We start from the raw sequence: 12,259 nt of genomic DNA on the forward strand, positions 1-12,259 counted from the left end.
TTGAAACGGTACATCAGTGCCGAAACTTTTGGTTCTACTAAATAAACTGAAACAATGTTCGAAACAGTATTCATAATTAAAAAAAAAAAACTAAAAAAAAATTGAACTAAAATTCAAAAAAGAAAAAATTGTAATAAAAAATCTGAAGAAAAAAAAATGGTAAACAAGTCCATCCAGATACACTAATAAAAACATTTCAGGAACTGCCCTGCATGCCCTCGTGGTCATTGTCAATTTGTCATCATTCCTGTCGTTATTACACAAACATTTGCATTAATGAGATGATGAGAGGTTTCAACTTTGGAGGCCATAAATGAGAAAGTGATAAGAAAACTGTGCTAGTTGTGATTGTCGCTATCATGGACTTCATTTCTATTGCTACCTATAACTAGCCAAGAAAAGGATGTATACTTGAAAACAATTGTAAGATTTTTTTTTTCTTTTTGTTTTGGTTTGCAAGGGGCTTAATTGGAGTCTGTAAATCTAATGCTTGGTTCAAAGACTACTCTTCCTTCGTAAAACATGGAAATCTCCCACACTCTAATACAAAACTGCCGCCTCTAACTAGTTGAAACATTCATATATAAGATTGATATTTTCCAAAGAGGCTCTAACTTTGATTATAACTAATCAGCACCCTATACAATGTATGAGAATTTTTAGCATAATACGATTTTCTCTCCTTTTTATTTGTTGTCTAAATATGAATTTGATAATTATTGTAATTATCAATAAGAATTTATTAGTCTAAATATGAAATTTGGTAAGAATGGTAAATATTAATAAGTATTTATTATGTTTGTGGCGTTTATTAGTATATATGTAAAAAATTTAATAATTATAATAATTAGTAATAAGTAATTATTATGATTGTGGCATTTTAAGAAAATATCACTTTGCAAGATTCAAATGGAGGATTTAGTATATAATAGAATTTAAAATCAAAAGCTTTTATGAGACCTCAAAACTCAAAAGCTTATATTTCAAAATACTATAAGACCAATCAAAAGTCAGGTTTTTTTCCTATCTTTTATCTCCAAAAAAAAAAAATCCATTTTTTTTATTAACCAAAAAAAAGTACATCTTGAGTCCAAGGAGACTCAATCAAATGCATTCATCCTATTAAAAAATGTCAATTAATTAGTAGATATGCTTTTTTATTTATGTATATATATAAGAATTAGTAGTAATACTTTGATATAAAGTTAGAGTGTGGTGAGGTGGCAAGCTAATTGAAGAGATTCTAAGTAATGTGTAATGAGCAAGGAAGTCAATACCGTATCGGAGGCTGTACCGGTTTGGCCACCGGTACGATATATTTCGGATACCGGTCAATACCGGTGTACCGTTTCGGGTTTACCGCTATTATATATATATATATATATACACACACACACACACACACACATACATACCAAAATCTCTAGAACCATGTTTATAAACATATAATATTTCACTTATATTATAGTAAATATAAAAGTTTATTATAAAATATTACCTCAATTCAAAACAAATTATTCATAGTTTTAGACTTTAGTATCAAATAAAAGAAAAAAAAACAATATAAAAAATAGAAAGCTTAGTTGTTCATTGCATACTAAGAAAACAAATAATACTAAGAAGTTAATGTAAATAAGTTACCATTATGCCTTTACAAAAATTCAAAAATTACAAAAAAAAAAAAAAACTTTTTTCTGTACCTAGGTATTGCAAATTGGCCGGTATGGCCGCATGAGTACGGCGGTATTTTTTCGGTACAATATAGAAGTGTACCGGTACGGTATCGGCCACACTGGTAATGAGTCAAATGGCATAACTTTACTCTCTCTCTTTTTTTAATTCAAACAATAAATAAAAGAGAGATAAAATCATATTGCCCAAAAGAGGGATCAACGGGATAGGGATGGGTTTTGCTCATTCTACCTTGTCTTGCCCAATGTTGTCCCCCAACTCTCTCTCTCTCTCTCTCTCTCTCTCTCTCTCTATATATATATATATATGTGTGTGTGTGTGTTTGTGTATTTATTTAAAGTATTTATATATAATTTTTTTTAGAATACATATTTTTTTTATGTGTATATATATATATATATATATATATATTTTAATGCATAAACAATTTATAATTTTATTTTATTTATAATTACTTTGCTATGTTTCAAAATGGTTGTCCTTTGAAATGATTCAAAATTAATCATTATACTTTTAAGTTGTATAAAAAATGCCATTGCCATTAACTCTTTCTTAGATTGAGTTAAGATTTTTTAACAAAGTCTCAGTAATTTTAATAACAGCAAAGGAAGAAAGAGATTTTTTAGGTAACAAAAAATGAAAAAAATAAATAATTCTAAAACACAGAACAAAAGTTGACTACGAAATATATAATTAAACCTTCTCTTGCCATCCCTATAATACTCTCTCTCTCTCTCTCTCTCTCTCTCTCCACCACTACCCTAAAACCATTTCATTAGATCTTCTATGCACTGAACTCGATAAAATGGTAACGCGTTTCCCAAGGTACCCTGCCCCAAAGAAGGGACAGGAACAAAACACCGAACTTATCCTCATCCTTATCCCCCTTGGGCCTTGTTATCCCAAAAAAAATATATTGGATTGGAAATGAATGGTTTAGGCCCACTCCAACACCTCTATCACAAAATCTGGGCTGGCCCAACAAAACTCCCCAATGGCAGTTACCTACTAACCCTTCTAGCTTTGCTCTGAATCAGACCCCAAAAACCCTAAAAAACAAAAATTGATCCCAGAAAAAGAAAAACACTGGAAACACTTTTTACAAAATTTACTGCAACAACAACAACACCACAAAATCAAAACAGACAGTGCTTTTTTTTCTTTTTATTTTTTCTTTTCTATTCTCTGTTTGTGTGTGAAATACAAATAAATTAATTAATTAATTAAATTAACAATAAAAAAGAATGAAAGAAATTGAGAGCGGTGGAGGAGGGAAAGGAAGAGGAGGAGAAGAAGAACAAGACGGAATGTCCGTACACTCTCCTTGCAAAGCTCCACCTTCCTCTGCTTCTTCTCTCCCCAAGGTATATCAATTCCTTTCTCTCTCTCTCTCTCTCTCTCTAAAACTCTTTCTCTCTCTAAATATTGTTTTTTTTTTTGGTGATTGAATGGTGAATTTTTTTTTAGGAGCAATCACAGGTGGAATTGGAGCTTAGGCTGTTGGAAGCTCTCGAAATTTACCCACCTTTTAAACTGCAAGGCAGGTTTATTTTCCTATTTTTTCCTATTTTTTAATTTTTAATTTAAATTTATAAATTTTCTATGTTTCTTTATCTGGGTTTTTTTTTTTTTTAATTTATGTGTGTTGGTGAATTGGTGTTGAATTTCTTATTCTGAAGAAATAAGAAAGTAAAAAATATTTTTTAAGCAATATATTGCGCACACAAAAAAAAAAAGAAGCTAATTTAGAATTTCAATTATTTAAATTTCATATATATTATTTAAATTTTCAATTTAGTCCTCTAGCTTTAATTCTTTTGCAATTTAGTCCTTTCGTAGTAGACAGAAAGGGCTAGATTGAAAATTGATTAAAGTTAAAAGACTGGAATGAAAAAAAAAAAAGAAATTTGAAGGGTTGAATTACATATAGGTCAAAATTAGAGGGTGTGATTTGTAGTTTAGTGAAAAATTAAAAATTTAAGAGTTTCTTTAAAAATTTTAAGAATATTATGTGAACCATCAAATTATGTCCCAATGGAAAGCTGTGTCATTGAATTTGAAACATGAAGGTCCAATTTGTGTTTCGCGGGTGTGTGTGAGTGTGAGACAGTTTTCTTTGATTGCTATTTGTGTTTGGTGTGTAATGCGAAGGTTTAGGTTATGATTTGACACGAATGAAACATTTGATATGTCATACTTGAAAGATAGTTTGAAGGGTTTAATGAACTTTGGATGAGAATGTAAGAGCATCAGCTTCTTGTTTGTGTTTGTGTTGTTGTTTTTTTTCTTTTTTTTTTTGCCAATGAATGGTTTGGTGACAATCCAAGCAAAATCATATGGCCAATGAAATCACATGAAATAATTTAATTGGGAAATTTAAGGTATAGCATCTAAAGAACTGTATCTAACTTTGTTCTTTTGTTTCTAAGTTATAGCATCAATGCTTTCCAGTTCAAACTATAACCAACTTGAACATTTCCATGAAGACGGTTTTGAAATGCAACTTTGTTTGTATGTATGCAACAATTGGCATAGAAAAAACACTGAATGAGGGCTATGTTATGATACAATTCCTCAGAGGAATGCAGGAATGAGGTTATCTGCTCTCCTTGGTTAAGTGTTGCTGTCACCATGTATTGAAGATTTCTGTGATGTTCTACTTTAACCCAAAAAAGAATTAAGCAGATTATCAATTTATGAATTGAAGGAAGCATGGCAATATGGCATGTTTGAAAGCAACTTATATTGTTTGATATATGACATTGAAGGTTTTATATTATAGCAAAGGTTCAATCAGTGTATTTTTCTCCATACTTGGGCAGCAGTTTTTTTATTTTATTAATTGACAATGATGAAATAGCAAAGAGCTGATTAATGACTCCCAATGAACTCATATATGGTCTGGTTTTGGCAGAAAATCTTGAGTATTTGTATCCATTTTTTATTTTTGTTGAATTAAATTTCCTATATGAGCCTACCAATTGTTAGTACAGCCTGGTACATATAGAATCTGATGGCTTAGGTCAATTTAAGGGGTACTGTAATAACTTTCATATTGTCAAGAAAAAAATTCCTCTATCATTTAATGCACTTGTTATTATTAAGAAAATTAAGGTACATCAACTTCCATTTGTGTTCTTGTCTTATTAGTTTATCTAGCAATGAATGAGCACTCAACAAATTGTTTCGATGCAGGGATACATCGTCACTTTGTCCTCTTTGGTTTGATGGAATTTCTTCGGAAAAGGTTTCTTTTGTCTCAAAAATCTCTTTTGTTCAGAACTATACCATGGTTTTGGAGCACAGATTTTTGCGAACATTCATTTTCTGGTACATGCTCTTAAAATATTTAAGTTCTTGTCACAGCTTTGATCGACAGTTTTCTTCAGATGAGGTCCTGCAGTTGCTGGATCGGTTCTACAACTTAGAATTGCTGGTATTTATTAGTTTAAATGATACTTATCTTTTTCCTCTCCCATACTACCATCAATTGCTATGAACTCGTTTTTATACACAAAAAGAAAATCAATGGACCTCTCTTTTTCGAATCATCCTTCCCATTTTCCTTTTTCTCTTAACTTTCTAAACCCCATGTAAATTAGTAACTATTTGTCACTCAATCAAATTTTGTAGTTCACATGTTGCAAATATTAAAATACCTAGTTATCTTTTGGTTTAATGGTATTTTGGTAACCATGCTTTTATGCATTGCAATGCTTGATGACCAACGTGGTGTTCATAAAATAAAGTGTAGCTCAGGTGAAGATGTAGGCATACTTAAATGAAGTGCTAGAATAATTAGACACTAGGTGAGAAGATATGAAAGTAAATGTAGCTGACAGACATGCAAAGCTCTTTGTTGGAGGTTACTATCAAAGGATAAAGAGCAAGAATGAATTTGAAGAATAAATTACACGCATAGATTTGGAAACATGAATTTCTTAATTGCAAATATGCATTCTAGAAAATCCCCCTCCCCCCATCTATTTGATTTTTTGTTTCAAGAGCTGTTCCATTAATTTATATGTTGATCTTTCTCTTTTCTGTTCTTTTAAATTTCAGAAACCAGATGATGAAGATGTGGAACTCCTGAACCATGAGGAAGATTTTTGCTTGCCTCAAAGTTATTTCATCAAGGAAGAGTCGTAACTCACAATTTTGGTATATATACATGTTTTGTTTAAACTTGTTTGTTCAGCCTCTGATGTATGATGGCTGTATCCGTTGCACCTATTTCCTTTTTCTTCTTTCTTGTGGTAGATTGTACAGTGGCAGTTTTGTCTGTCTTTTATCTTAATCTAACTCATAATGTTTAGGTGCAAACTTGATGAGCAATCGATGTTGCTTTAAAATCTTCAAAAGGGTTAGCGTGTTGATATAGTTCTTGTAGTTGTCTCTTATATGGGTTTCCTCTCTGTCGAGTTGAAACTATGATTGATGCAGAGCCGTGGCGAGTAGCCAAAATTTTGCAAGTGACGAGTTTTCTATTCAGATAATGATTTTCTTGTAGAAAGGGTTGAACCAGCATGTAATGAGGCAAGAGTATCTGTTCCTTGTGTCAAGTCAACTAATTCTAAACAAGTCACTGCAGACTTAGATCTTTTGTTGATGCTTTGGAAACAAAAGTTGCAGCTTCGTTTGAATAGAGGTGGGTTTAGTTTACCAATCAGTTTGACATAATGAGGGCTTAGAAACTATCATTTGGTTGGAAATTCCCTTCAATGAGTCATTTATCATTCAACTTTAGCATGAGCTGCCCAAATTATTTTCTTACCAACCCCATAAGGATCGTTATCTTCCATGTTTAAACTAATGGCAATGGTGAAGTTCACAAGATTAGTCCCTATTTTCGTGTGTGTGAATTGTGAAGACCAACCCCATAAGGATCGTTATTTTCCATGTTTAAACTAATGGCAATGGTGAAGTTCACAAGATTAGTCCCTATTTTCGTGTGTGAGAATTGTGAAGACAGCTCCATATTCTCCATCTCATCAAGATAGGTTCCCAATTTCCTTCTTTGTTTTGCTGAATGTTCCCAATTTCCTTCTGGTCTTAAACATTCATTCCTTTGAAATTATGATACGAGCTTCTTTGAAATTCTATACTCCAATTTTTGTATTCCCTAATTTTTTTTTTCTCTCTCAAATATATTCAAAATTAAAAAGAGAAAGAAAAGCAAGAATTTAAATTCCTAGACCTAAATCTGGAACGTTAAAAGCTTCCATCAAGGGCTTTAACAAGGGTTTCAGTGCATTGGATGAGACACATGCTCAACACATGCCATTTTTTTACCACATGCCGTGCCCATGTCGTGTCTAGTGCACTAAAGATAATGCAATTTCAGTATACATGGTAACTCAATAAGAAACACTAACGATATCTAATATATTGTTTAGAAATATATTCACCAATGATGAAATTTAGGTACAAGTTCTTATGTGTTGTATTAAGTTCTCCCAAAACAAAATGAGGATAAAATTGCCTTTTATATCCTCTCTTAAACCTCGCAAAAGTAGTAGTTTTATACACTAGATATGACCACTATGTTCTCCCCAATTAGATTTAACCACGAAACTCTATTATTTTCCAATTAAATTCAATCACTTTAACTCTATATTGGTCAATAAACTATATGGTTGAATTTAAGTATTATCAGGGGAAGAAATACTTTTGTAATTGATTAATGCAACCATGTGGTTGAATTGAATCAAGGCATTTAAGGTAAAACACCTTGGCAACTATACTTAAGTTTTATCCAAAACACAAGAAAGTTATTTTTTAACGTTGGTCTTGCTTGTTCCCATATAAAGTCAAAGCTCCTATTCGATAAAGTTTCAGGGAATTTCGCCTCTATGGAGTTGCCCCTCCTATGTTGTGTTAACTTTTATAAATATAAATAAATTTCCAGTTTATCCCAAAAAAATAAAAAAGGGGACCAAATATTGATGAACAAACCATGATTATTTTTTTAGATCCCTTAATAAACAAGTAGAATCTTATGCATAAATTGCATGTAATCAATATCTCACTATGTATGACATCCACTAGTGAGTACTACCGTGTAGTCTCACGTGTTGTGAGATATCAATTGCATATTTGCATATAAGATAATTTTCTCTAAAATACATGTTCAATATTTTGAATATAGTTCGTGTTTTGGAAAACGATGCAAATAGGAGATTAATAAATAAAAATAAAAATAAGTGGGTTTATATTCAGCCATATTGAAAGTTAGATGAAAATTAAAATGTGTTCCATATGAGAAAGCTACACGTCCAGTCTAGAAGCAAATTATAAATCAATCTTCAACAAGCAAAAGAAATTAATAAACCATATGCAAAGAGGTGGATCAGGTTTCCGATCCAACAGTTTTCAATCTACAAAGTCTAATCCGGCATTACAACAAACCTCATACCAGCAAAAGATGTTAAAGAAAAAGGTAAAATCATCCATTGCTTAAATAACAAATCTCAGTTAATTAACATTAAGCGAAATGCAAAATAATGGAAGAAAAAAATTAAATCTAAGAAATAAAAGGGGCATACAACTGATTGATCTTCTGGCTTTGGTTGGACCCAAAAAGATCAATAAAATTATAATATGTCCACATTTGCGCAGTCCAATTTCCCTTGTGAGAAAAGCTGAAGAAAACACTTTCACAAAGCACTCTGATATCCAACTGCTATTTGCAGGGGTCTCTCAGGTAGCCCCATCAGTGCTGCAGAATAGTTTAAGCTAGATTTTTTAGTAATAGCAAAGGTAATCATTATTTAGATAAAGTAAAGAAGAATCATGCAATCACTTACCTCCGCTTCGGCAGGTTTGGACTCATCTCCTTTGAAGTTGTCTTCACCTGCATGACAGCACTTATGTTTGAGTATCAACTTTCAGAAATATGTTTCCGGTAAACATATAAGCTAAAATTGAACATATACTTCAGTATTCTATCAAATGGGGAGTATTAGCCTAAAATGCTTTTAAAAAAATTCCAAACAGGAAGGTTTAGAAGGAGATGCATACTGTTCCCTCTTACTAACAAGAAAAGTGTCTCATGCATCGAATATAGGAATCCTCCATCTCACAGCATGTGGGTCCATTGTGACGGGATGTGAGACCTACGCACTATGAGAGGGAGGATGTATATATCCTATGCATGAGACAATTATTGTTACCAACGCCAAGAGACAAATAGAGTGACCAATCAAGTAGACATCACACAAAGTGTGCACTTTCTGTGCAGCAAGCACCTAAAGGTTTTAGCTTATAGATCATCATTTTATAACAATTCAATAAACTAAATCATCTGACATCTATCCACTAGGTCCATAATACCTCCATCTTCAGGCAAATCAGAGGTCCAGAGAGTGAGGTTGTCTCTCAACAACTGCATTATCAGGGTGCTGTCCTTGTATGACTCCTCACTCAAGGTGTCCAGCTCTGCAATTGCCTCATCAAAAGCTTGTTTAGCCAAATGGCAGGCCCTGAAAGTTCCAGTGACAACGTTAAATCAAGACAGGCTAGCATGAATATGATTTAAAATTCCTAAGCATGATAACAAGGTAAATAGCTCAATACCTCTCAGGTGAGTTCATTATCTCATAGTAGAAGACAGAAAAATTGAGAGCAAGGCCAAGACGGATTGGGTGGGTTGATGGAAGATCTGTGTTTGCAGTGGCCGAAGCAGCCTAACAAAGAGATGGCAGGAGGGCACATCAAGTAATGTCAAAAGTAAAGAATGATACATGAACATGCATTGATTGAATATTGGTGGATATGCAAGATATGTCAAATAAACATGCCTCGTATCCCTTCAATGACTGCTCAGCTGCCTCTTTCCTGTCCTGTTCAGTCTTAAACTCAGCAAGATACCGATAATAGTCACCTTTCCTGAAGTCAAGCATAACACATCAAACCAAAGAAGTATAATATTTCCCAAAGTAATAAGTATAATCAAAACATAAATATGCATAAATAGAAATAAACCAGAAATTATATGAAATTAATCCCATAACTCAGAGTCACAGCCACATCTTTGACCACTTTTAGGCTGGGCCAGGGGATAGAATATACAGAGTCTGCACCATTACATGTGCACCACTAGTATGGGAAGCAGAAAAAGTAACTTATAATCATATCCAAGCATAATTATTCTCTTGTTTTTTATCCTTTGGAATATATTCAATATAAAAATATCAGATATACATATAACTATATTCACTAAAAGTAATGAATTGCACGGACTGCCACAGGAGTTGCTTTGATCACATAAGCGGCAAAATGATGGGATCTACCCTAAATGAGTACATGACTCACATTTTGTAGTAAAAAACCGTGGCCTCTCCTGAAGAGGATGAGGGGATCAGGTGCTTGTCAATGATACTAAGAATGTCATTGCAAATCTTGCAGAGTTCCTCCTCAACCTTCTGGCGGTAACCCTTAATAAGTTTAACATTGTTGTCATTTCCCTTAGACTCCTCCTTCTGCTCAATTGAAGACATGATGCGCCAAGAAGCTCTCCTAGCGCCAATGACATTTTTGTATCCTACAGAGAGGAGGTTCCTCTCCTCGACAGTCAGCTCAAGATCAAGTCTTGCAACCTTTTTCATACACTCGACCATTTCTGGGTCATCAATCAAATACAAGATTTTAGATAGAAATAACTTCTATAATATAACCGGAAAATAGTTTCTGATATACATTTTATATAAGACTTTCCTTTTTAATTGAATACACATAGCTTTTCTCACATGTTCTTTTAATATTAGTACAGTGATGAACACAGTACTCAATCTTGCAATGTACCAATAATCCAAAACTCAGGCAAACATACTATCCTAACAGAAGCTATTCACTTATTAAGACCCAAACAAATAAACTTTTGGCATATGACTGCTCTAGTAATGTTGTTTGCATTTTTTTGAAATACGTGTGAGTGAAAAAGTGTGTGGAAATATATGTAATATTGTTTAAAAACTGAAAACATGTTAAATACCAAACGGGGCAGAAAGCATTGAAACAAGTGGGTTCCTAAAATGCCTTCATATGCTTAAAAATGGGTTTCCTTTCTTTAAAAGATTTTTTTTTTTTTATAAAAAAATTGCTCTTTTCATCTCTTTTTCACCTAAAATAAACTTTTTTGATCCTAAAATTCGGTTCAAATTAGATTTTTCAACTTCCAAATTTTAAAAGTTTCAATTTCGTCCCTAAAAAATCTAAAAGCTATCAATCTTACAACATGGCCTGACACAAATCTAACAGAAAAATAGCCGTCGATACCTTTTTTTAATTGTTCAAAGCCAAAAATGGAACCTTTTTTAAATTTTAGGAACAGAAATGAAATCAAACTCATTCCAAATGAAACAGATCAAAAGTACATTTCAATCAAATTTCTTCATTCCATTTCAAATAAATAGATTTCCTAATATCTTCCATTTCTTCAACAACAACAACAACAAAGCCCGAGTCCCAAAATTTTTACAGACAACTATGAATCCTCACAGACTAATCAAAATTTTACATACATTATAAATTTCTCTTAAGATTTATTTACACAAAAACCACCAAATATAATAACAAATCCAATAATAATAACAACAACATTAATGAACATTTCAAATTGAATCTCAGATCAACACAACAAATCAAACATTAATTAATGTAATGTAAACAACAAACATTCAAACATTCAAAACATCAACAAATCCTTAAAAAACCAAACAAAAAGATCGATCCGGACAAAACCTTCGTAACGCTCGGCTTGTTCGGCGAGTTTGGCCAAGTAAACCTGTGTCTCTCTCTCCTTCTCCGTCGACATTTTTTTTTTTTTCACAAAAAAAAATTAGCAAAAATTGAAAAAATAACAAATGAGAGAGAGAGAGAGAAGGGTTTATATATATATATAGAGAGAGAGAGAGAGAGGCCAGGGAAGACCAGATCTGGACCGTTGGTTTGAGTGCTGATGTGGGATTTGAAAATAAGGAACTCGATCCCCCCGCGCGATTCGTGAGAGTTTTTTTCATTTTGGGGAACTCAACCAACTTTGTTTTTCTTCTTCTTTTGTTTTTGTTTTTGTTTTTGTTTTTTCGCAATACTTTCGTAACAAATTTTAAGTGGCGCGTTGTTATTAACTGTTACGGACAAGTAAGAGATGTAATTTAAGTTGTAGGTTTGAGTTAGAACTAATAATAACTTACCCGCTTATGATTTGTTGTGAACGTAGTATTTTTCTTTGTTTTTTTGGTACCTTGTTTTTTGGGTTGAATTTGTTCAATCCCTTCTGTCCGAAAGGTTTTTTCGGTAACACTGATTTAAAATTTGTTTTTTTAAAAATGTTTTTTTTATGTGTTTAATATAAGTGAAGGTGGGAATTTGAACTCATGTTTTGTTGATTAAAAAACCAAGGTCTCTCAAAATTAGTTCAAAGTATCTAATTTCTCGGGAATTTTTATTTATGAAATGTTAATGTTGAGATACTATTGAACAACTATTTATTGGTACTTCGTTTTGGATTAGTTATTCATTGCAATCGTTTTGATTCACCTTCTAGTAAGAAACTGTAAAATGTCTT

The 12,259-nt window shown here is 32.5% G+C and overlaps 2 protein-coding genes across 2 annotated transcripts; one reads left to right on the top strand and one right to left on the bottom strand.

Moving 5' to 3' along the window:
- Positions 1 to 2,675: 2,675 nt before the first annotated feature.
- LOC142627403 (uncharacterized) lies at positions 2,676 to 6,053 on the top strand. The gene is made up of 5 exons (XM_075801257.1): positions 2,676 to 3,056; positions 3,160 to 3,232; positions 4,888 to 4,939; positions 5,059 to 5,128; positions 5,755 to 6,053. The coding sequence occupies exons 1-5, from the start codon at positions 2,937 to 2,939 to the stop codon at positions 5,839 to 5,841; spliced, it is 402 nt and encodes a 133-aa protein (XP_075657372.1). The 5' UTR covers positions 2,676 to 2,936; the 3' UTR covers positions 5,842 to 6,053.
- A 1,943-nt stretch (positions 6,054 to 7,996) lies between these two features.
- Positions 7,997 to 11,605, bottom strand: LOC142629464 (14-3-3-like protein GF14 iota). The gene is made up of 7 exons (XM_075803457.1): positions 11,434 to 11,605; positions 10,006 to 10,312; positions 9,492 to 9,579; positions 9,268 to 9,377; positions 9,025 to 9,173; positions 8,499 to 8,545; positions 7,997 to 8,410 (listed from the first exon to the last, which is right to left on the bottom strand). Exons 1-7 carry the CDS (start codon positions 11,504 to 11,506, stop codon positions 8,405 to 8,407), a joined length of 780 nt encoding a protein of 259 aa, XP_075659572.1. The 5' UTR covers positions 11,507 to 11,605; the 3' UTR covers positions 7,997 to 8,404.
- Between the last annotated feature and the right edge of the window lie 654 nt (positions 11,606 to 12,259).

The sequence above is a fragment of the Castanea sativa genome, chromosome 3 (assembly GCF_040712315.1).
Source record: "Castanea sativa cultivar Marrone di Chiusa Pesio chromosome 3, ASM4071231v1".
Taxonomy (NCBI): domain Eukaryota; kingdom Viridiplantae; phylum Streptophyta; class Magnoliopsida; order Fagales; family Fagaceae; genus Castanea; species Castanea sativa.

Bases quoted from the DNA above. Each gene is read 5' to 3' on its own strand.
- LOC142627403 (XM_075801257.1), top strand. From the start codon at position 2,937: ATGAAAGAAATTGAGAGCGGTGGAGGAGGGAAAGGAAGAGGAGGAGAA. The intron at 4,940-5,058 runs GTTTCTTTTGTC...TTCTTGTCACAG, and splicing joins ATGGAATTTCTTCGGAAAAG to CTTTGATCGACAGTTTTCTT. The intron at 5,129-5,754 runs GTATTTATTAGT...TTTAAATTTCAG, and splicing joins TCTACAACTTAGAATTGCTG to AAACCAGATGATGAAGATGT.
- LOC142629464 (XM_075803457.1), bottom strand. From the start codon at position 11,506: ATGTCGACGGAGAAGGAGAGAGAGACACAGGTTTACTTGGCCAAACTC. The intron at 9,378-9,491 runs GCATGTTTATTT...TCTCTTTGTTAG, and splicing joins AGTCATTGAAGGGATACGAG to GCTGCTTCGGCCACTGCAAA. The intron at 9,174-9,267 runs GTATTGAGCTAT...TGGAACTTTCAG, and splicing joins ATAATGAACTCACCTGAGAG to GGCCTGCCATTTGGCTAAAC.